The 25491-nt window shown below is 42.4% G+C and overlaps 1 protein-coding gene across 1 annotated transcript; it reads right to left on the reverse strand.

The window, feature by feature from the left end:
- On the reverse strand, positions 1-25051 carry LOC147237689 (DDB1- and CUL4-associated factor 1-like). Its single transcript, XM_086152602.1, has 29 exons — positions 24919-25051; positions 20362-20534; positions 19706-19856; positions 19224-19337; positions 18905-19042; positions 18397-18777; positions 18147-18248; positions 17091-17249; positions 16799-16978; positions 16226-16335; positions 15718-15817; positions 15214-15380; positions 15018-15142; positions 14871-14947; positions 14146-14310; positions 13826-13981; positions 13165-13746; positions 12707-12984; positions 12429-12627; positions 12106-12188; positions 11947-12031; positions 11639-11872; positions 11240-11333; positions 10849-10953; positions 10580-10653; positions 10041-10130; positions 978-1118; positions 716-830; positions 1-636 (listed from the first exon to the last, which is right to left on the reverse strand). The coding sequence occupies exons 2-29, from the start codon at positions 20502-20504 to the stop codon at positions 590-592; spliced, it is 4395 nt and encodes a 1464-aa protein (XP_086008728.1). The 5' UTR covers positions 20505-20534; positions 24919-25051; the 3' UTR covers positions 1-589.
- Between the last annotated feature and the right edge of the window lie 440 nt (positions 25052-25491).

The raw sequence follows: 25491 nt of genomic DNA on the forward strand, positions 1-25491 counted from the left end.
TAGGAGTCAGTCAAAAAAATTAACTTTTTTATTTTTTTTTTGCAACATTTAGCAGGTCTACAGGACCGGCCTTTAAATAAAAGTTTTGACCCTGCAGAATTCAACTTCAAACTGACAACACGGCAATGTCAAACCAAAATCTAGTATTTAAGAAAGAAAAATTACTAAATGCCCTCTGAATATTATATTAAGATCAAACACCACATGACCAGCGAAAAAAGACTCATTGACATGTCAAACCAGCTCAGTCTGACATGGAAACCGACTAACAGTTCATTGTTTGTAGTCGTCCAGAGAAACATGACATCATACATTTGAATGTGGCATTGGTATTTTAGCATTTGATGAATTCATGGCATTAAATAAGGGAAGCAGCAATTTTTCTAGAGAATTCGTCATGACCTCTTAGAAACATATGAGGGTAAGGTATATCCCGCCCCACCTCCTGCGTCTGTGGATGGGATTTTGCACAAGAGTCTTGGGGTTTGAGATAGAAACTGGTTGGAGCAAAGTTGCTATTTAGGATGTGGAAGAACTGATCCTGCCTGATCATGCATTGTTTAAATTTCCAGGGATGAAAAGTCGTCTCTCAGGAGAGCCATGTGACCTCATCACTATCTGAATGGTCAGGGTCATCTGCAAAACAAACAGACACAGTCTTGAGAAGCAATCCTTGGATTAATTCACTAAAATGAGAAGCATCCAAGTTCTTTACAATACAAGACATCCAGTTCTTCACTACTGTGGAGGGGGGAGTCATCGCTGTCATCTTCATCATTATCGTCATCATTATCATCATCATCATCAACATCACCACGTCTTAGGAGAAACTGTGGGGTTTGAAAATTCACACAAAGTTGAGTGTTAAGGTGACTTTCACTGAAGCAACAGCAGCACATGGATACAAGTAACACCCATCTTCAGGATCAAACACATTTGAGATCGATACAAATGTTAAAATAATGGTAATGAGGTACTTGATCATCTGCGAGAGAGTCTCTGGTTTCATCTGCCAGATCCTGGTTAGGCATCAGTTCCTCCAGGAGAGGGTCTGTTTCTAGATCATCGTCATCCTCATCATCATTGGAAGAATCATCGTCATCCTGGTCTTCATCATCCTTTTAAAGAAATGACAGAAGATTCAATTGTCAAAACCTGAGGAAGAGTCTGCTGTTTATCTGGTGATGATGCTTTAGTATATTATTGATGGAAAAATAAAATGTTTTGGGGCAGCGTGGAGCAGGAGTAGAGTAGAGTTCGATTCCCGGCTCCTCGAAGTGTGTCAAAGTGTTGTTGAGCAAGACACTGAACCTCTAACTGCTCCCCTGACACTGATGGATGGCAGCCTACTGCTAATGGTTCATTCCATGATGGATTTATTGCAGAGACTGAATTTCCCCGCAAGGGATTAATAAAGGATAAATTATTATTATTAAACCGTTCATTAAACCGTGCTTCCCAAAGTATGGCATAAAGACTTCTACAGGTGTTCACAGAGCAAAAACAAAATGGCTGACAGCAAGCTGCTAGGGAAGGCTAGGTCTCAGGGGTTCCCGTGAACTCAGTGCAGGTGGTGGGAGAGAGGAGGGCGGTGGCTAAGCTATCATCTCTGATGAACAATGCCTCCAACCCCATGCACAACATCATGATGACACTGAGCAGCTCCTTCAGTAATACACTCCTTCACCCCACTGAAGTGTGTGAAGGAGAGATTCCACGGATCCTGCCAGCTGCTGTTCAACTATTTAACACCCAGCTCTGCTCTCAATAGACTTTCATTCATTCACTCATTAAGAATAAGAATAAGAATAAGAACAACTTTATTAATCCCGAAGGAAATTGCAGTGCCAGAGTTACAGAATATAAAACAGTAATAAATAATAAAAGAAAGGCAGAATTAGAAATAAAAATAAACTATAAACTATAAAGTGTTTCAGTGAAACTATAAAGTGTCTTAGTTAGCAGTGATAAACCTATAAGTGTCTTAACATTATAATGTAGCAGTTATGAGATGAGATGAAATATTGCACAGTGTAGCTGTTATGAGATGAAATAATGCACAGTTCCGAATATTGCACAGAAATGAGATATTGCACATTTTTGTTTGTTTTTAAGTTAAAGATAGGTTGTTATGGTTGCCGGCGGCTGAATGGAGAGGAATTAAAAAGGAATTAAAAAGTCTGATCGCCTCTTTCACTTTCACTTTCACTCTTTCATTAATCTACTCAACAGTCCATTCATTCACTCTCCCACACATCCACTCATTCGGGCACTACTTTAGTACTGTGCTACTACCACAACAAGAATTGCTGTTGTTCACTGCTCATCGCAAGTTTTGCACATGTTTTTGTGTTTACATATTGTCATATTGTTTCGGTGAAACGTGTTCATACAAGCCCTACCTGTTTCTACACACACGGTTAACGCTGTTTATTCTTGGTTTTTCTATTTTTGATAACTTCTCTTGCACTGTCATCTTTCTACTGTGAGTGGTTTGAGATTTCCCCACTGTGGTATGATTAAAAGGAATATTCTATTCTATTTGCTGAAGCTCAGCACATTCCTTGATGGCATCCCTTTCTTGATATTACTTCTTCCACCCTGACATTCAAATCGGTAGGAGAAGGAAGGACGTCGTACATTGCTCCTGTAGTGAACCACAGTGCATCTGTCTCCATTCCCCTTAGTTGTGACCAGGTGATTTTTCTCCTCTCAACGGCATCCCATCTCATCCAGGAGCCTTGTTTTGCTTTGCCGCATCCATTGGCGCTCGTTTGTCAACACACCTCTTCTACCACCACGCGTCGGCGTTCTGAGGGATTTGCTTTTCAACGGGTAGAAGTACTATTGTCTATTGTCCTTTGGCCAAATCCCCCTCTTCCTTGCAGGATGTGACCCACTATATCTCGTTGCTGAACGGCAGCTTCAGCAACCAATACTGCAGCCAACAGGGTCCATTTCTCCCTGTGGCCAGGGTTTGGGCAACACCGCTTACCAAAGGATCTTGAGATGCGGTGAGTGTCATTTCCATTCTTGTTTTAGCACTCATTGACTTGACTAAAGATGGGCAGTGACAGTGCTCTATTCCCATTGAGCCCAAATGCTACTGAGATATCATGGTCGCCCAAGCCACTTCCTGTGTGCTCACAAGGGTTTCCAATCTCTTGGTGTGAGACTGACTTACCTTGTACATAGTGATTTGCTACTTATTATTTACTATATTTTGAAGCACATTGCTGTGATTTTCCTTGTTTTGCTTTTATACACCAAAAAGTAGCATTCCAATGTCATTGTGTCCTGAAATGACACCTGAAATGACAATAAAGGCTATTCTGATTCTGGCAACATGAATCAGGGCAGCAAGCCAAATTGGAAGCGGCAGAGCTCCAACTTTCTGGGAGCAGTGCAGTCAGTCTGCTTGAGGCCTTTGTGTTCTGCCTCAGCTCTTCTACTTGCTGGATGTCTTTAAGCTTGGCAGTATACCACCTTCAAAAGGCTTTTGATGGGCTTCTCTTGCACAGTTGGTATTGCACCTCACCATTGAAGTTGAACTTTTCATCAGAGAGCTGGCCCTTCATCATGGAAATGCTACAGGATTTGCTAGGTTTAACTTCCATCCCGGCCAATGCAATATGTTCCTGAAGCTTATTCAGGAGGCTCTTGATGCATGCTTTTGTGGTGGTTTTGGTTGTCATGTCATCCATAAACACTCTTGTAGGGGGCAGCTGAAGCCCACTGTTCAGTTGCTGACCTCCAACCACCCACCTTGACGCTCGGTTAATAAGTTCCATTGCCATAGTGAAGGCCAGTGGCGAAATGGTGCATCCCACAATTATTCCTTCTCCCAAATGCTGCCATCTGATGCTTTTGTCCTGCACGGTCACACAGAACTGGAGGTCTTCAAAGTCTGACTTGACCAGCCTTGTGATGCTCTCAGGAACCTTGAAGAAATTAAATGCCTCCCATTTCACCTCATGGGGGACTAGAAGTACAAAGTCTTAAAGTACAAAGTCTAGAAGTACAACATAGAGGTTTTTCTTGTCCCTCTTGGTAGTTTGAATCTGGTCCCAGATGACACTCGCATTTTCAAAAGAGTTTGAGAAGCCTTGTACCCCGGCCCTCTGCACTGTTGTATCTAATAGATCGTTGCTCTGCTCAGATAATCTTTGGACTGCAATGCCAATAAATAAATTTACCTCGATTTTTGGCAGGTTGATTTGGCCAAAAAAATGACCTATGGTAGAAGAGTTTTCCTCCTTCAGGATTAAAATCCCTCCTGCTCTTCACTGTTCCTTGTGGAAGCCAAATGGTGATAACATAAACAGCACTCAAGCATCGTACCAGTTATTCCACGGAACGGATGACAAACTGACTGGCTGTTGAAGGGAGAAAACCATATTTTTTGGGATAAAATGGGAGAGTAACTCAAAAAAAAAAACTGGAAGGAGATGAAAAGTACATGCACTGCAGGGATCCTAATAATGTAAAACAACTAAAGACATGAAAAAATAAGTCTGGGTTCTCCAGAAACCTTAAAACCAAAGATTGTTTGAAATGAGCTAAAGCTTTTTAGATAAAAGCTATAAATTACCCTGAAGGGTGACAAAAGAGGGACATATAGCAGCAAAAACATGGTTTAGCAAACCCCATAAAAGGAAAAATGATGAACAAAAGAGTAGAGAGCAGGGCAGAAAAAATGTAGCAAGCAACAACAGCAGCATTAGCCCTAATAGATAAAGAAGACGTCAATGCAGTTTCAGCAGTTATCAGTCACCCCTTTATCGTTCCATCCCGCATTAGGCCAGACTTCCTCCTCCTCTGTATCGTGGCACTTTGACTGTATCACACAAACAAGCCTAAGCCCCTTCCCACAAGGAAGAAGGGAAAGGCACAACCTTCTCAACACCTAAACCCCACACTGGTGTTACCGACAGGAGAGAAAAAGCTAAAGGGGGACTGTTAAGGCCCACTGGTAATCTGTTTTCTCACAAATCTGCCAAAATCTCAAACCCCTGCACAGAGGAAGGCGACATATTTCTGATGATCGGTGTACCCAATTCTAGAGCAGATAATGATGTGTGTGTGTGTGTGTGTGTATATCAAGGCCACAGAAGGCCCATCTTAAAACCAAACCCTCTCTGTGGAAGCTAACATTGAGGGCCTGATAGATAGCTATAGTTAAAACAGGTTAGAAACTGAGCAGGAAATTATATGCACATTGGGATTAGTCTGATATCACAATGCAGGAGATTGGAACTCCAGGGCACAAAATGGTCAGCCTCTGGCTCAAGGCAGTGAAGAGTTAAGAGATGCTCAAGCAGCGCTCTTAGGAGAATTGAGTCATGAGTTAAATGGACCCCACATCGTATTGGGTGGCAGTAAGTCACTACATAAGAAAGGAGGACGAAGATATTGACAATTACTTAGATTGAGAGAAACTTTTGACACACACAGCTGGGTAGCAACTCTGGACATTTTTTATGGCAATTCGGTCCACGAATGGCAATTAAAAAAACTAGTTGTTAAAATGAACCTTACCCCAGATCAGCAGCTTCTTGGTAAACACGAATAACCATCGTACAGGCACTCTGGGCGCAGTTAAAGAATACAAGCAGCATGCATGAAACCATTTCAATAATAAAAATAGAAACAAAGCTAAGGCTCATGAAGTATTTGTACTGAGGCCAGCGGATATGGAGGAGGTGTGTGGGTGTAGTGGGGGGAAATTTGAATCCTCTATTGAATAGAGGATTCAGAGGTAGAGGATGAACCAAAGGACAAGGCGGACCTCAGCCATTGTGGAAAACCTGGACATCAGGCTCACAAATGCAGAATTAGGTCAAGGGATGAACTTGATAATTCAGCAGAACTAGATGAAGTCCACCCAAGTATATAGAATAAAGACGGGAAAATAAAAAAGAAATACAATGAAGGCAGAGAAGAAAACCCTGAGAATGAGGGGGAAGAAGTGTTACATTTCGGAATGGGTCAACAACTACTGTTACTCGCTGAAATAACAGAAATAGCCCTGACTTATAGCAGGAACAAAAATGATCTTTTTGTGTGATTCAGGAGCATCCAGAACCATAGTACACTATTCAATTACCTTGGGTTCGGAAATCAGCTGACAGCATTTTTGTAAAAATCTGCTAATAGTAAAATAAGCGAAGGACCCCAATCTGACATACTCTCTGTGAGAGATCATGCCACCAAAAAAGAACCCAGAACCAAGATGGCACTCTGAAGATGCTGTCCATGTAATCTCTTGGGCTGCGATCAGCTACAGTTGGTTGAAATAGCTGTAACTGACACTGCCAATGGCCTTAAAGCTTGTTGACTGTCAGATATCTTTGTTCAGACAGGACAAGGAGAACAGCACAATTGATATAGTTAAGATTTAATGGCCTGGGAGCCATTGCACAAGCATTATTTAAAAAGGCAGAAGAATAAGTGCCACCTGACATTATCATAAAAAGTTCAGAAGAACGACATCGTACCATGTATGACAAGTATACCAAAGGTCGCGACCCAGCCTATGAGGATAGATTCTTTCAGGAATCTTGCACCAAATGGAATATGAAACAGTTAAATTTGAACAAGGCAGAGATGTATGGAGCTAGAAAACATGATGAAAAGTTACAGATTATGCTACAGTCTCCATGTCTTTCTTTCAAAATTAAGGGTGGCACAGGGAATTGATATTGGATAAAATTAGTGAGTGGGAACCAGGTGTTGAATACAACCCCAGGCTAGATGCATTTACCTGCACCCTGAACTCGATAACTCAAACCAAACCTGCTGTCCACATGAGTGGAAAATGTGAGACTAGATGATCTGACCTCTATACATTGACGAAATAGTAGGAAAATGGTTGCAAGAGGTTCCCACTGAATTATGGTCAAAGGGGAGGGCTGATGTTGGTCTCATGAATGGAGTAGAGCCAGTAAAAACAACTCCCAAATCTTCCATCTATCTCAGATCATATAAACAGAGAATAGGCGCTAAAACCAGAGGCCCTAATAAAGCAGAGCACCAATAATTACTGACCTGTAGAAAACTAGTTATCATCGAATGACCCGACTTCCCCCTGTGCAACACTCCACTGTTTCCTGTAAAAGAGGCTCCACCATCCACCGGCTGGAGGATGGTGCGGGACTTAAACGTAAACAAGACGTAAACAAAGCTGTGAATCCCAGAGCCCTAACAGTACCACATCCAAATCCCTTACTGAATGACCTCAGACGTGATACAAAATTATGGCCATTGTCGACATTAAGTAATGCATTTTCTTCTATTCCTGTACATCTGGACATTCAGTTCTGTTTCGCATCGCAGACAAAGGGAAATGATACACCTACGCTCCAATCCCACAAAGGTATTGTGAATCTCCCACCTTTTTTTACAAACATTGTCTGCAAATCTGCAAATTTGAATCCCCAAAAGGAAGTCAAGTACTCCCGAATGTGGATAATATCTTAATAGCCACTGTAACTGGGGAAAATTGCAGAGTCAACACTATAGCTTTACTTAAATACCTTGCCACTCAAGGACATAAGGCTAGTAGAGACAGAGCCAGAGTAACGAGGAAATTTTCCCAAGCCAAACTATCCTTTCTAACATTTTTATGGATTTCAGAGAATCAATTAAATGCAAAGGGAAGAAATGCTGCCTGTTAATAAAGTGGAATGAGGTTTTTCCATGTGCACACCGAGATGTCCTAGTAGCCAACTCACTCGTAAAAGAAATTACGGTATACCAAGATATGGATACCAAGATATGGGGTACCTGAGAAACTCTAAAGCAGGGGTGGGCAATTATTTTGGCTGGCGGGCCACATTTCTTATTTAATTTTTATGCGCGGGCCAACTAGGTATCATGTCAATTGAACAAAATGAAAATTGCAATTTGAATGTTACATTTTTTTGGCATTTTATTTCAACTTTAAAATCATTAATGATCATATGAATGTACGGACACTATTTAGTATGTAATCATCCATAAAAAAATTAAACAAAAGGGAAAAAAATGGAGTTTCTTAATTCAATACTGATTGAAAATACTTGTTCAAATATTCAAAGAAAGTAGTTTGGCGGGCCAGACAAAAAAAACAAAACGGGCCAAATGTGGCCCACGGGCCGTAAAATGCCCCAATCTACTCTATAGTGACAATGGAACTTACTTTATGATAACAAATATGACCAGGCCTACAGATAGGAGGTGAAACATCTGGTGGACTTGTGTTAGACCAACAACTTGATCCTGAATGTTGCAAAAAAATAGAGCTCATTGGATTCATAAAGAACCAGCCAAGCCAAACTCTGCTCACCATCAAAACCACAGCAGTGGAGATCATCATGAGCACCAGGTTCCTGGCAATGCAGATAACAGACCTTTTGAGCTGCTCCAAGCACACTAGAACCCTTGTAAAGAAGGCCCAGCTGCATATGCACTTTCTGCACAGCAGAAAGAGGATGAGGAGAGTACAGACGAGGAGAGTACATCTACCTGCTCCCATTCTCACCAACTTCAACAGAGGTACTCTAGAAAGCATACTGATCAGCTGCATCCATGTCTGATAAGGGGACATTAGCGCCTCCGACTATAAGTCTGTAGAGAGGGTGATGAGGACAGCTGAGAAAGTCATTGGGACTTTACTTCCTTACATCTGGGACATTGCAAAGCAATGCTGCTTGACAAGAGCTCAAAACATCACCACAGACCCCTCCCACCCCCACCATGGACTGTTCTGGTTGCTGACCTCTGGAAGGAGGTTCTACAGCCTATGGAGCAGAAGTTTCTTCTCATGTGCCACATGACTGCTTATGGACAACCCTTTCATTAGACTATAAGATAGATGGTTTGGAAAATGCAGCACCTTGAGTTCTTCTCTCGCAGTCTCTGCAGGTATGATGCATGTGGGTGTTACATTACAGTCATTTGGCAGACACTTTTAACCAAAGCAAGGAAAAGTGGAGATACTGGGATTTGAACTCAGGACCTCATACATACGTAGCATGCGCTGTACCACTGAGCTACATACAACAGTTATTGCAAAGATCCCTGCGTCAGACGTGTGTTTTGAGGTGGATCTCTACCAAGACAAGAAAGGTAAGCACCTATTCATGCTACAAGAAGATGGGCTCTTAGTTGAACACCAGACTATGGTTCAGTGAATTATCTATGATGCGAATTTTGAAAATCTGATGAGGTCTAACACGCTGATATTTGAGATGCATGCAAATTGGTCTCGTTTCTTTTCTTGTGCTTATTTCTATCCTATAATTGTATATATCATTGTGTTTCTACAGTTAAAACAGGAGGGAATGACGGAAAACTACAATGTTAAATCATTGAGAAACACCAGAAAGAAGATTCTGTTCAGAGATCATGAACACTTACTTCAAATCTTCCCAAAGCATGGTATCAGCATTGCAGGTGTTCATCAAGCAAAAACAAAATGGTTTGGAATGTTGCAAAGACAGAAGCATGCCACAGTGGATGTAACAAACCACAGAAGCATACCACAGTGGAAAATACTAGCATGGAAGGATGCAGACTTATAACATAAACCCAGCAAACTGGCTCTGCAAAGCCAGTCTTACATTGTTCTCTTTTGGTGCTCTGTATGACTCCAAATGACTCTGCATGACTCCAGGGGCAGCATGCCGCAGGAGGTAGAGCAATCGTCTTTGGAACCGAACATTCCTGATTTGATTCCCGGCTCCTCCAAGTGTGTCAAAGTGTTGTTGAGCAAGACATTGAACCCCTAACTGCTTCCCTGGCACTGGTGGATGGCAGCCTAGTGCTCATGGTTCATCCATGATGGGTTAATTGCAGAGAACAAATTTCCCCATGGGGATTAATGAATTATTATTATGAAATAAAATCATTTGGAACCATTCTCCAGTCTCTTTATCACACAAGCACTTCCAACAATTATCGTCACTCAAAATATGGCATAACTGCTGTCTTTGACACCTCCCCCATAAACACATTCAAATTTATCAAAAAGATAAATAAAGATGGCTACGATGCATCACCTGATCATCATCATCTCCTTCCTCAGCAAGTTTCTGTCTCCCAACCGCATAAAGACGACAGACCGTATCCAGACTCATTTGGTCCTGGTTCTACAACAAAGAAAGGAAGAGACATGATGGCTGGCTTTGCACCTTTGTCCCAAACCTGACCGTTTCATGGTAGTTGTATTTGTAAAACTTGTATTGTTGTAGTTGTATTTGAGAGAGGGAGAAAGAGAGAGAGAGAGAGAGAGAGAGCAGGAGGGAGAGAGAGAGAGAGGGGATGGATAGATATGGAAGGACAGACAAATAATAGAAGGATAGATTTCAATTTCAAAACTTGATCTTTGCAATGTATAAATTACTTGGAAAACATTAATAAATGAAAAAAAAAACATAGTGAAGAAATTAAATATTTTTGACTATTAATTTGTAATTGCACCAAAACAGGGCAGTGTTTCAGGATATAGGTTTTAATTTCTATGATATTCAAATAGTCACAGGAACACAATATAGCCCTACAGTCTAACAAAAAGGAGGGCAGAGGTAAGCGTCGGTACCTCAATAACAGCCAGGTAACAGTCTCTGGTGTCAGTGCACAGGTCAAAGATGTTCCGCTTTACATCCACAGTGGCTACAGGAATACCAAAAGAGTTTAAAAAGTCAGACAAAACTTAAAAATGCAACCACAATGATTTGGAATCCATACAAATCAACAGCAGCATGGTTAGGTTTTCCTACAGAGACCTCATAAGTCATACGTACAATATGTCAGACTAAAAGTGAGAGGCAGGAGGAAGGGCAATAAATGACAGGGAGTACAACTTACTTATGGGTTTGTAGTCAGTGGCGTCAAAGGTTCTAAAGGATGAGCCAAAAGGACTCTTCATTTGCTGATCCATGACATCATCATCGTCATCAGCCTGCAGCATAGCTGGACAGAGTGATCCAGGGTTATCAGGTAGTGTCATTGCATAGAGGGTAAGTTAACATGTTTAACAAGGACAAGTAAATGAAGGTTCACGGTTAAGATATTTTGACAATGTGGTAAGTCATCAATTTAAAAAGAAAAGTTAAAAACTGAAATCCATGAAGGGAATTTGGCCGCCAACATCAAGCATAAACAGAAGCCAGTCAGCCCTCACTCATTTGATGCTCCTGATTCATTGAGGTAGCTTTACCACGTTGACATTGACTACAATAATGCCACATTATCATACCTCCATACATGATGGTTGCACTGCTATTAAATATCAGTCTACATTGGTTCAATGCAGGGACGGTCTGCAGCAGGTGGAAAGTTCGAAGGTCCCACTAAAACACAGTCAAGGACAAAAACACATCCCTAATGCGCTTTAGAAAGCATTTTGTAAAAATGATAGGGATAGTACAAAGATGTCTCTTAAAGGCAAACTCTTTCAGTTAAAACATGTGACAAATAGTGCTTGCAAACTGTAACTTCATTGAAATAAGGTAATGAGTGAAAAGAAGTTGGAGTGATTCATCAAATGCAGATTTTTGCTTTGGCACTTCAAATGGCTACTTGTCAAAAAATCTTAGTTTAGAGTTAAACATTTACAGTGATAACCCTGAAGAAATGACCGATTTAAAAAGGATACAATCTCTGTATTGATTATGACTTCCAGACCATTAGGGTGAAAAACGCCACTTAGGTTCATATTGAACTTATCAAACTTATGAATGGCCCGCGGCATCCGGACATCCCAGAGAACACCGTCATTTAGCACCAAATCATCAGTAGGGTTGAACGTTGCACAGTTCCTCTTGTAGTTGTTGGCAAGGCCAGGGTCGTTTAATGTCATGGTCTTCTGGCCTGTTCTGATGTCATAAATCTGCAACACATTTTACGAGAAAATGTTAAATTCTGCAGATGAACAGTATGTGTTCTAAAGGTTTGATGACCCACATGAGCAATCTGGTCCTTCGTGCCAATGACTCGGTCTTGAGAGAGTTTACTGAACTCAGCGTAGTGGTCGTCAACAAATGATGTTCTGACAGACAGAGACATGTTAGATCAAGAAGATGATACTTGAATGGAGCTTGAACGATACAGAAAAAGTTTTACTTCATGCTGAAGACCCCTTCCATACTCCAAAGTGCAGACAGTGGGACACCCCAGGAGGCTGAAGTTAGCAGGAATTTACCATCCTGGAAAACAAAAATAGAACTAAAATGAACTAATATGAATAGAAAAATATGAACTAACTTCAGAAGCAAATTATGGAAACTTCTATCCACGTTTGTGGATCTTAAGAATGATGTGACATGAATGTCACCTTCAGTGAACAACTATATCCTTATAATCCTTCTTCAACCGGACATAAAAAACATCTTCAACAGAGAGGCTCCCCTTTTAGGTCTAATCTAATTCCAGGTGTGTAAACATACTCTGGAAGTTTCCAGGTTTGTGATGGCAGTGGTGTGACAGGTATAGTTAGCTTCCTCCTCTTGAGAGAACACGTTGTAGAACTTCAGATGACCAGAACAGGTTCCAAGCATCAGAAAGCGCTCAGAAGCAGAGAAGGCACAACAGGTGAAGTTGGTTTCGCCATCATCACTTTCATGGAAGACGGACAATGGGCGATACCTGAGTAACAAAAGATGTGGTTAAGATTTTCTCTCACCATGTTCGCTTGGAAAACTAGCTTAATTTCTGAAAGTTTCACCTGCTAAAGATCAAATGTCGGTCCAGACTGCGCCGCCCAACACCACTATACTTGGGGTAAGGCACATGGCTTCCCAGGCGCGCTGTGAAGTTGGGCAGTGCCTGTCTTCTCTGCTTTGGCTCAGGACATCGGTGAGGGGTGAAGAGGGAGAAGGGGGGGCAGGTGGTGACTGGGTTGGGGCAGCGAGCATGTTGTTCCCTGAGGTACTCTGTGATGATGCTATCAAGCGTTGGTGGCAACAACAAGTGGTGTTCCTGCTGCTTCTTCATTGCAGGAGTCTGATGATGAGAAAAAATTTTGAACTGTTATGTTTTCGTGAATCAGCAAAGACATAATCGGTGTCTGAAAATAAAACATAACATTTTCCGGTTACTAACTACAAATGCACTGAACAACACTGTATACAGTGTGTTTGAGTTCACACTGTTTTTTTAGCACTGTCAATAAGAACACCTCACCTGTATGAAGGCACCGTGGTCAGATTTTTGCTTCAATGAAAACAGTTTCCTGCTCACACTGCAGCTGGTGGAATGGCGTTCCCGTGAGGACACAATGCGTCCAACAATTGGTGAAGTGTGAGGAGAAGGGAGAGTGGAGTCTGAGCAGGAGACAGAGATGGTGGGGGAGCGAGTGTAGGGAGAGGAGAATGTCACTGGATATGCTCCAGGATGTCTAGCAACTCGTGCTGCACTGCCGCCTGCCAGTCGGCAGGTCCTGTGGATCCCTAGGGAGGACGGTGTGATACAGGAAGGGGAGCTCTGGCAAGGCATGCTGTGTAAGTTGGCTTCTTTGACCAATGTGCTCGCTGTTTCCTGGAGCCCTTTGGCCAAAAGATGGTTCCTCATCAATATAAGCAGTTCCCTTTCAGAAAAGCTAATGCGTGATTGGGCGACCACGCTGGCCCTCTGCAGGTAAGCCAATGACACATCGGCCCCAATCAGAAGTGGCTTCCCTGACACGCGCTCAGTAAGCTCAGCAGCATATTGGCAAAAACGCACATGTTCACTGCGTTTGTCCTGCAACACTGGTTCCTTCATTAGCTGCCAGGAGAAAAACAGGGATTACAAAGTAATGTCAGGGAAACGACAGAGTCAGTGTTCATGATGTGATGGTACTCACTTGCTGGATGTGTCCGCTGGAGAAGAGCGGCAGCTTGCTGATGATCTGTCTGATGGCGGCACTACGAGAGAGACCCACCAGAGCCTTGCAAGCCAGTGCTCTGATCAGGTCAGCATCTGTGATGGGTGTCGTCACTGTCAGCAGAGACAGGAGAACCTACGGACAGAAGGAGCATATGACAAATAGCTTTCAGAACATACAGTCTGAAGAGGCAGTGGCCATAATTCATGAAGATGAAACTCATATGAGAGGTTATAGAGGAAAATGTTCAATTTCCTTTTTCATTTAGAGAGGCTTCATTATGTCTTTAAGGTTCTGACCTTGATGCCATTGTTGTTCTGGATCACTCGCCACATATGGACCAGCACTCTGTTGGTGGTGGCAGGGACCTGCTGGTGTTGTGGTGAAGGCCAGGGAGGGGTGACAGGAAATGCAATTGTAGGGTTCAGGCTGTGGTCCGGAGCACACACGCAGTTGATGATCACCTGAGGAAGGATGGTGCGAGTAAATATGTGGTTAAAGTAATTTTAATGACCAGATAAATGCACTGAATGAAAACAGCAACATTTGAGAGAAGATTTATGGATGGAGTGAAAGGGGACAGGAAGCTATTTGGTATGAGAGAAAGGGATGCAGAGAACTGGATTGGATTGAGTAGGATAATTTGCTGTGGCGACTTCTGAAGGGAACAGCCTTCAGAAAAGAAAAGGGGTGTCTCATTCTATGTCGAGTCACTCCATTCGAATGTCATAGAGCACTAAATTGTAATAAAAAAAAATGTATATATATAAAAAAAAATAAAAAAAAACGTGTCATGACAAACTTTGCTTTTTTTTATTCAAAACTGACATCACAAGCAGGCAGGATATTTCATAAATATCTACAGTCAAGCTGACAGCTACACGGCCATTTCTTTAAAATGCACAGGCTATGTCAAGCTATTTCAGAACAAACAGGAGGATACTTTAAGTTACAAAGATTTTAAGGTTTACGTAGACAAACTTTAATTTGGGGCAATGAAATAAAGCTAGTCAGATGAATGTACCTGCAGTGCAGACTTTTGGATCTCGGAATCATTGGTAAATACATCGCCCTCTGCAACACCCAGGATGATGCTCATACCTGCAACACAGTGAGACAGTGTGACACACGATCAAAACTAGAAACACACTAGAAAAAGAGTTGCACTGACCCACAGTGGACACCACTGACTGATTTTCATCTTGGACGTCTACAGTGTCGGCCAAAACAAGCTGCACCTTGGGAACCACTGTCAAGATAGCTAGGATGTCCAGGGTGTAGCGCACTGTGTCACTCCTGGATTGACAGTAGAGCCACAATCAGTGTCAATTTGACAAAACCAATTTAGTGAGGGTGGGACAGTTTACCTGCCATTGTAGGATCTCCAGTCACAGGCTGAGGACACCAGCTGCAGCAGCAGAGAAACACAAGACATCCTGCAGAAAACCTCTACTGGCTCCCAAGGAAGGTGAGGACCAGTCCTGATCAGGAACTCCATCATCTCCACTACCTGATCCCTGCTGAACCAGTATGTCTGTGCATGCCGTGCACGCATGCGTGCGCACACACACACACACACACACACAAACACACACACGCACACGCACACACAAAATCAAATCTAGGTGTATACACACACACCAAGTCCTACAAATAGACCACTGACCAAGAGCGACAGACGGGACCACAGACACTTACACACGGTGAGTACCAGACACAGACAGAAATATACACATAACCACAGTGGGATAAAAAGGCAATGTAACTCAATGTAATATAAATCAACTACAATCTGAAAATTTGGGTTGACCTTCATCCAAGCACAGTAATGTGAGGTTTGTTTCACCCCTCTGTTGCCACTCAACACATACCTTGTGAAATGGCTGCTGTGGAAGAAAACTGCCTCCAGCTGAAGTCTGCAGGGAATGTTTAACCTGCTCTGCCTTCAACGCCAGGTGAGCCTCAAAGTACCTGCAGTTACAACAAACATCTTAATGTCTTGAATCTGATTATTTTCATATCTCCTTCAGCTTATAATGAATAATGATGGGAGTATTAATGTAATCCTAATGTAAAAAATTCAACTAAAATGACTATAAACCCATTTCACATTTTCTGTTGCTTGATTTGCATGATTGGAAAAAAATATTCCACAAGGAACAATATGTGGTTAAAGCTGATAGAGATGTAGATGAGGTCACAGCTCACTGAAGCTTAGGCTTAGTTGTGATTTAGGGTGCGATTAAAGTTCTTTGACAAAACAATCTTGTCTGTTTTTTACAGGAAATAAAATTCAAGGTGTATGAAATATGTTCAGTTTATCTGTTCAGTTTACAGGGATCTCTGAACCTTGACCACCTTTAGCAAAAATGGCAGTACCTGCGTAGGGCCATACAAGTGTGTTTGACTGTCTGCCGGCTAGAGAAGATCTGGTCATCACTCATAAAAGGGGCCTCATTGTCATGTCTGAGGATTTGCAGAGTGCTGATCTGGGAAAGAACAAATCATACCACAAGACACACTGAAGTAATGTGAAATAGTAAGTATTCAAAACAAAATCAAAAAACAAGATTTCGCTTGTTCCAGCTGGTGACAACAGTAACAGAAATAACCATCATTTGAGGACCGGTAGTCTTTCTTTCCTTTTGGCTGCTCCCTTAAGGGGTTGCCACAACAAATCATTTTTCTCAATCTGTCTTCTCTGCATCCTCTTCTCTCACACCAACTAACTTCATTTCTTCTTTCACTCCATCCATAATCTCCTCTGTGATCTTATATATATTCACTATCCCTCCTCATTATATGTTCAAGAAGGGAAGACAAGCTAGGAAGACACATACAACATCATGGTTTTTTCAAGGTCTGCCAAAAGCTATTTTGTTTTCTTGATGGAGTCCAAACAGATCACATATGCAAGCCTGAAAGCCCAACCCACTGCAGACTGTGACTGACTAGGTTAACGAGGGGGCGCAAGCCGTCCTGCTGGTCGAAGAGCTGCAGCACCACCCTGAATGAGAAGGCGATAGAGAAGAACATGGTGGCGTGACAGACGCCTGACGCGTGGGAGGACTCCAGGAGCCACAGGGCATAAGACACCGTGTCAGACAGGACACCACGAGGGAGAGAACATACCTAAGGACACATAGCAGAATACACAGAGAGGTTAAGATAACATGAACACACCATGTCAGCATGGAATGCAATGTGTTAGTGTGTGTAAATATATATATATACATATATATACCCTCTCAAAGGCGTCTTGGTTATAGGCAAGGTAATACAAACACATTGAGACTCCTATTGCTGCCATGGAGGGTCTTGGGATCTCTAGCAGCTTCTGGACACCACCCTGATAAATGAACTCTGCTGCAAACTTCTTATGGAGAAGCAAAGATGCCAGAAACTGATGAAGGAGCCAGAAAAAAAAGTGTTATTGATGCAGATGATAAGTTCTATAACCATAAGAGTCTGTCAGACCCCACCAGTAGCACTGACTCGCAACCTTGGTTGAAAAACTGAAATAATGCTGCAACAAATTCTAAACAATGAAGACATGAATGAGTTTGCTGGATGACATTTCTAAAAAGAATAAACCCAGGATGAGAACCTCGGTTTCACATGTCTATCTGAAAGACCGTCAGTGTTTCTGAGAAACACTTAAAAAAATAAATAAATAAACAGGATAATAGAAATATCTTTGTCAGGTGTATGGTAACGCCCACCACTAGAGGTTATCTTCTGTTCCAGACAGTCCTGGGCAGACATGAGTGGGGCGTGGTATACCACGAATAACATCTAGATAAATTTCAAATGAGTCAAATGAATGTGTAGCTAATGTAACATAGGCGAGACCAGTTCTTTCAGGCAGCGTGCAAAAGCAGCTAATCACATAGAGGCACTATTTCTCATGCAAATGCATCATGTATCTTTCCTCTTGTGACAGATTTAGCAATTTTTCAACAGTTTTTCAAAAGTTTGAAATTATTATCAGCCAGAGATTTAGCATTAGACAGTTTATCAAAAGAACTCTCACCCCATTCAGCAGAAAGACACATTTGCTAATGAATGTTCGTGAAAGAGCTTATTAGAGCAATGCTAAATGACTAACGACAATATGTATTCAAGAAACTAAAGCAGTGATTCCAAAAAAAGAAGTAGCACTGACTTCAGGAAGGACAAGAGCTTCATGAGGGGTTGAACAGAGCAATGAACATCACCAGAATTGAGAAGCTTTATAAACAGATTATACAGATCTAAATCACACTTCAACTATGATTTGTTGTCAGGTTGCTTTACTTACCACCAGGGCATCAAAAGTCAATTGAATGTTCCTGGTCCGTCGCACATCAATATAGTTCATTAAGAGGATCCTTGTGTCCATCTGCATGAAGACGGCCAGCAACTGCAGCAGACAAACATTCAGTCATCATTATCACAATCATATTTATCATCCCCTCCAAACTACTTATGATCATCTTGTTTTTCTAATTCATGTGTCATGTTGAAAAAGAAGCGACTTGGCACTGCAACAGTCCTTGTGTAATAATCACCTCCTGATAGTCACTCAGTGGAGTCAGGTACTGCAGCAGGAGTCGTTGCTCAGTGGCCGAGCTGAGGGGCGACAAGCTGAAGTCTGAGCCAATCACCATCTCTGACCACGATGAGCTGTTGACTTTACATCTTCCCGTCTCTTCCTCTGTACTGATTTCACACTGCCCTGCCTCCTCCTCCCTCCTATGATTAAGCTTCTGCTTGGCCTTTCTTCCCCATCTTTCTCTTCCCTGCTGCTCTTTTGAGCTTGACAGGTTCACAGAATCGTGCAACAGTCTGGTAGACCCATTTCGCTGGGGCTCCTGATCCAACTGAGTCTGGCTAATAGGGCTGGAGTTTTCTGACTGCAGCTTAATTAGGCGACCAATGAGGACAGGAACCTGAAGGAAAAGAGAATGAAATTCAGTCTTGAGATGACACAAGCATCTGGAAGTTGGACTACACATATTTTGTAAAACATTAATGGCACTTTCTGTGTGTGTGAGTGTGTGTGTGTGTATAAAACACCAGCTGAGTATTCTGTTCCCTGTAGTTGGCTGCCACCTCCTGATTGGTCATCGCTCTGGCCAGAAGGCCGATGGCATAAACAGAAAGTGGTGGCTCCCTCTCCCGAGACCAAGATAACAACAGGTCCACCAGACCTTCCTGCAAGGAATAATTAAAATGACACACAGTCTACAGGAAAGGTCCTGTGGATCCCCTGGTGAAGACACTGTAGATTTTCAATCAATGGACCCTTTGGATCCCCATGTAAAGCGTTTCTTCCTTTCTCTAGCTTTCTTTGTCAAAATTTTGCTTCCTGTTGGCTCTTGCTTCTAGACATTACCTTGTCCTGAAAGACGACGGCACTCTCCAGGCCTGGCATGATGTTCTGCAGTAAGCGGCAAGCAGCTGTGTTGAGATCTCGCTCTCTACTGGTCATCACATAATTATCCAGCAGCTGAAAAATAAAGACCAATAAACGGTGCCTCCTTGTGATTTGCACACAAAAAATATCAATCAGTGATGAATCAATGTGCCTGTGACCTCTGTCCTCCAAAACCTACACCTGTGACCTCATATGATCATATAATTAAACTTAAATAAAATTAAAGCAAACATGAAAATGACAGAGAACAAATCACTAAATTCTTGCTGATGAAACAATTTAGTAAATTAATGTAATTTACTAATGGCATTCTGACAGTTAAGTTAATATAACAAATTAAAAATTACAGCTTGGTAGCACTTTATTAAAGGCTTAACAAAACCATCTGGGGACAACACAATAAAAGCTAAACTTAAAATTCCACCAATATTAGTGCTCACAGCATTGGTAAAGTCATCATTCTTGAGGAGCATCTTCAGAATCTGTCCCAGCATGCAGTCTGGATCGACTCGTCCTGGATGGCGGTCATCAAAGGGATCAGGGTCAGTTTTATGATACTCGGCAGTCTCTCGTTCAATCAGCTCTGAGATCCTGAAAACCAAACATCACAATAATGATATCAAACTCTAAGGCTTATAACAAACACATCTTGCAACTAGCAGGGAAATAAACAGTAGTAACCCGCGGTAGAATATCTGTCTTCGCCATCTGGAAGGGACGAGAGACCATTTTAATCGGATTTTGAGACTAACCTTCCCCTCTAAAATTTTGCTGCCTTGAAGAAACACAATAACTGACAACTTGATATAAATTATCTTGTCATGAAATCATCGAACTGTGTCTTCAAGTGTGTCCCGGTGCTCAAGATTCTAAATAACATTTATATCATTCTGTCCAAACAAGGTGAATGATAGTTGACATCAAGATAGCAACCCTTTGTCAGCTGCTTGACAAGCAATGACACAAAATGCATGTTTTCTGAGTTGAGTTTAGTTCAGACAGGGTGGCAGAATGCGACAGCAGCCAGCTTTGCAATCTCTATGCTTGTGCTCCACAAGTTTGTCGTGTCTCAAACAGTCAGGATGGGACGTCTCACCTGGTGAGGATGGAGACCAGTTGCTCTGTTGTTCCGTGCTGGGATTCTTTCCATTCATCCAGCAGCTTGGAAAAATCTGCCTTGGTGTCTCCATCAGCAGCAGACGACCAAGCAGGCTCTGCTGCACTTTCAGTGGAACACATGGTTTCCTGGTGAACAAAGATGGTAGAAAACTGTGAAGAAGAAAAGAAGGTAAGAGATCATTTTTAGAGCGAATGTTGATATTAATGAACGCCTATTCTTATTGAGATGAAAACGCATTGTCAGATGATCATATTGACTAAGAACAAATCATGTGAGACAAATTCTAAAACTGACATTGTGTGTTGACAATGACATGCCCTATAAAAAAAGAGTGTGTGATGTTGCCCACAGTTGTGCAGCAACTGCAGCTTTGATGCTACAAGAAGCCATTGCCCATAGAAGAGGTTGGAGGGAGCCTGTCTTCAGAGTCTATGCAGACCTCCTGGATCAGGAGGATAGAAGGTTTATCAACCACTTTAGGTTTCCAAGAGAAATTCTTCTTGACCATGTGCTGAAGTGGCCCCTGCATTACAGAGCTCCCTGGGTTCCCTTTCAGTAGGGGTTTCGCTGACAGGTTAAGCATCTTATAGTCATCACTGGGCCTCCTATTGTAGCTGCAATACTCTGCCAATTGCAGCAGCTGTTCTTTTTAGACTGAGTTTAATGTCAGATCATTTTCTCTTTATTTCGACTGCAGTGAGTTTTGGTGATTTAAATAATTGCATCAAACATCACAATAATGATATCAAACTCTAAGGTTTATAACAAACACATCTTGCAACTAGCAGGGAAATAAACAGTAGTAACCCATGGTAGAACATCTGTCTTTGCCATATGGCTGCTTGACAAGAGACTATTTGATTGGATTTTGAGACTAACCTACACCTCTATACTTTTGCTGCCTTGGAAGAACAAAATAACTGACAACCCCCCTAGCAACCCTTTGTCAGCTGCTTGACAAGAAATGACACAAAATGCATGTTTTCTGAATTTAGTTCAGTTTAGACAAGGTGGCAGAATGCGACAGTAGCCAGCTTTGAAATCTTCAATGGGCATGTTGGTGCAGGCAATAGAGGGGATAAAGAAGTGATGGGCAGATTTGGTATACAGGATAAGAACGCAGAGGGACAGACGGTGATAGCTTTTGCTAAAAGGATGGAAATGGCATTCCACCTTCTCCTCAAACTTGCAGGTGGGAAGTGAGTTTGAGCAGAAGGAGATGTTCTGGAATGAGCTGGATGAAGTGATGCAGAATATCCCCAGGGATGAGAGAGCAGTAATTGGTACAGACTTCAATGGGCATGTTGGAGCAGGCAATCGAGGGGATGAAGAAGTGATGGGCAGATTTGGTATACAGGATAGGATTGCAGAGGGACAGGTGATGGTAGACTTTGCAAAAAGGATGCAAATGGCTGTAGTGAACACTAGTTTCCAGAAAAGACAGGAAAATAGGGTAAATTATAAGAGCATAGGTAGGACCACACAGGTAGACAACATCTTGTATAGACGAGGTAACCTGAAAGAGATCAGTGACTGCAAAGGAGTTGTAGGTGAGAGTGTAGCCAGACAGCATAGGATGGTGGTTTGTAGGATGACTCTGGTGACAAAGAAGATCAAGAGGACAAAGGCAGAGCAGAGGACAAAGTGATGGAAGCTGAAAAGGGAGGAGTGTTGTATGGTTTTCAGGGAGGAGTTGAGAAAGGCTCTGGGTGGTCAGGAAGCGCTTCCAGATGATTGGACAACTACAGCTAGTGCTATCAGGGAGACAGGTTGGAGAGTACTTGGTGTGTCATCTGGAAGGAAAGTAGATAAGGACACTTGGCGGTGGAATGAGGAAGTGCAGAAGTATATACAGAGAAAGCAGTTAGCAAAGCAGTGGGACACAGAGAGGACTGAAGAGAACAGACAGGAGTACTGGGAGATACAGCATAAGGTAAAGATAGAGGTAGCAAAGGCAAAACAAAGGGCACGCGTTGACTTGAACAACTGATGAAAGTGGAAAATGAAAGAGGCAAGGGTAGAAGAGGTGACTATTGCAGACCACAAAGTAGCAGAGATTAGTAAAAGTAAAGTTAGGAAGGCATTGAAGAAGATGAAGAGTGTAAAGGCAGCTGGTCCTGATGATATACCTGTGGAGGTGTGTCTAGGAGAGGCAGCGGTAGAGTTTCTGACTAGATTATTCAACGGGATCGTAGAGAGTGAGAAGAATGGAGAATGGAAACAAAGTGTGATGGTGCCCATTGTTAAGAATAAGGAGTATATGCAGAGTTGCGGGAACTATAGAGGGATAAAGTTGATGAGCCATACAATGAAGTTATGGGAAAGAGTACTGGAAACTGCACTGAGAGCAGAAGTCAGCATTTGTGAACAGCAGTATGGCTTCATGTCGAGAAAGAGTACTACAGATGCAGTATTTGCTTTGAGAATGCTAATAGAGAAGTACAGGGAAGGCCAGACTGCATAGTGTTTCTGTAGACCTAGAAAAAGCATATGACAGGGTGCCAAGAGAGGAACTCTGGTATTGTATGAGGAAATCTGGAGAAAAGTATGTTAGACTGGTGCAGGACATATATGCCAGATGTCAGACAGTGGTACGGTATGCTGTAGGGGTAACAGAGAAGTTCAAGATGGTGAGGGGACTCCATCGGGGATCAGCTCTGAGCCCCTTCTTGTTTGCAGTGGTGATGGACAGGCTGACAGATGAGTTTAGACAGGAATCTCCATGGACCATGATGTTTGCAGATGACATTGTGATCTGTAGTGAGAGCAAAGAACAGGCCGAGGAAAATCTAGAGGTGGAGGTATGCGCTAGAAAGGAAGTCGCAGCAAGACAGAGTATATGTGTGTGAATAAGAAGAACCCGAGTGGAATGGTGAGGCTACAGGGAGTGCAGATCAAGAAGTTGGAGGATTTCAGGTACTTGGGGTCAACAGTCCAGAGCAGCGGAGAGTGTGGAAAAGAGGCGAAGAGACAGGTTACAGCAGGTTGGAACGGATGGAGAAAAGTGTCAGGGGTAGTATGCAATAGAAGACTATCAGCCAGAATGAAAGAAAAGGGTATACAAAACAGTGGTGAGACCAGCGATGCCGTATGGCCTAGAAGCAGTAACAATGACAAAAAGACAGGAGGCAGAGCTAGAGGTCCCAGAGATGAAGATGTTGAGGTTCCCTTTGGGAGTGACCAGGATTGATAGGATCAGGAATGAGTCCATGAGAAGAGCAGCACATGTTAGATGTTTTGGAGAGAAGGTCAGAGAAGCCAGACTGAGATGGTTCGGTCATCTACAGAGGAGGGATAGTGAATATATTGCTAGACAGATGCTGGAATTGGAGCTGCCAGGCAGGAGATCTCGAGGAAGACCAAAGAGAATATTTATGGACGTAGTGAGTGAGGATATGAAGGTAGTTGGTGTGAGAGAGGAGGATACAGAGAATAGGGTTGGATGGACCCTATGAGTCGACCCCTGAAGGGAAAAGCCGAAAGGAGAAGTAGTGTGATGCTTCAGTCTGGCTGCATTTACTGCATTATTCACAGACTCGAAAGATTTTCTTTTGCTACACCTGAGGGAAGACCCCCTTGTAAGAGTTTGTCTCACCTCTCGCTTTCCTATGCAACAACACAAATTTGACATACAGTGAAATCTTTTTTGTTTGTTTGGACAAAGGTTTCAATAGTGAAAAGCATTTATACTAATTTGTACAGTTATCAATGGGAGGAGATAAGGCGGTCCAGGAGGCACGAGCAGCTGTGTTCAAATCTTAGTCTGTTGGGATGTATCAAGGACAGCTGTGTGGAAAGAGGTGTACGCTTCGATTCCTATTTCTGAACATTTCTGAGCAAATGCACTTTCCCAGTTTTAGGCATAGTTGTACAATCCTTTGTACATCAGGCAGCTTAAAACCCCTTCAAAAATCAGACTCATGTGGTGCAATTACTTAAAACATCAAAACTCAGGTTCATAAAGCAGAAAAAGTGTGCCAAAGAGTGTGGATAATACCATCAACTATGTAAAACACCAGAATTTTAGTTTACAACAGTCAGAAAGAACGTCCCTTGAAGGAAAAACTGTGAGGCATCAGGGACGCTTCTTCAGCTCGGATCAGAGGTGAAATGTCTTCGAGGTAAGAACTTCGAGTCCAGCTGCCACGAAAATATTTCGACAAGAAATAACCAGATCACTTATAAGGAATCACATGGGAACTAAACCGCAAGATACTGTCGCCAGATCTGACAGAGATCTGGCAGTTTCACGACAGTAAATAGACCTGATCTCTGGACACTTGAATGTTTCCGTGGCTGTTGAGGCTCCGACAGGTGGCCGTTAAGCGGAACTCTCAGGCGACTGTGACTTCAGCCAAACGTGGCGGGCTTACTGGGGACTCTTTGGCCGGTAAAGTGTCCTCCTGGCACCGCCGTGTGTCCAGAGAACAACCAAATGTAACCGAACGTAAACACCGAGTATTGACAGCCGTTACCTCCACGTGAACCGCTCGTGTTGAGGGTTTTTTTTTCGTCTACCTCCGCCGGACTCACCTGAACGCGGAGCTCCTTCTCCGCTTCTTCACTCGCCCCTTTACGACCGCAAGTTCCAGAGGGGACGCGGAGTTTCAAGACTTTAGAAAGTGAAGTTTCGCCTTTATTTTGAAACTTCGCCCAGCGACTGGGTAACACATCATTTGTCGACTATGAATGACGAAATAGGCGCGGAGGTACAAGATGGGGGTTGTAGTCCAGATGGGAGGGGCTAATCCCGCCGCTGTGATGACGCATACTAGAGGGGAACGAGTTACTACTATAACTACTAGTAATAGTAATATTTAATGATGATTTTTATTTATTTATTTCTTCTGATTACCTCTTAGAAGTAACCTCTTAGAACAGTTTGAAGACTTTTATTTTTAGGAGATTTTAGGATCATACCGTATGAACTTAATTTTTTTGAATTTTAGCCTCTGGTAACTTTTGACAGAACATACGGATATAAATATTTTGTGTTGTTCAACTGTAGAAATTTGAAAATTTCTTTGAATGTTTGCTAAAAGACTGTGGCTGAAATCTAACAAGTGATGTTAAACTGAAATGAAATGTAGTTGTTACTCTGGTTTG

Source organism: Fistularia commersonii, chromosome 1, assembly GCF_037954325.1.
Source record: "Fistularia commersonii isolate RoL2024-O1a breed Wild chromosome 1, RoL_Fcom_v1.0, whole genome shotgun sequence".
NCBI classification, from domain to species: domain Eukaryota; kingdom Metazoa; phylum Chordata; class Actinopteri; order Syngnathiformes; family Fistulariidae; genus Fistularia; species Fistularia commersonii.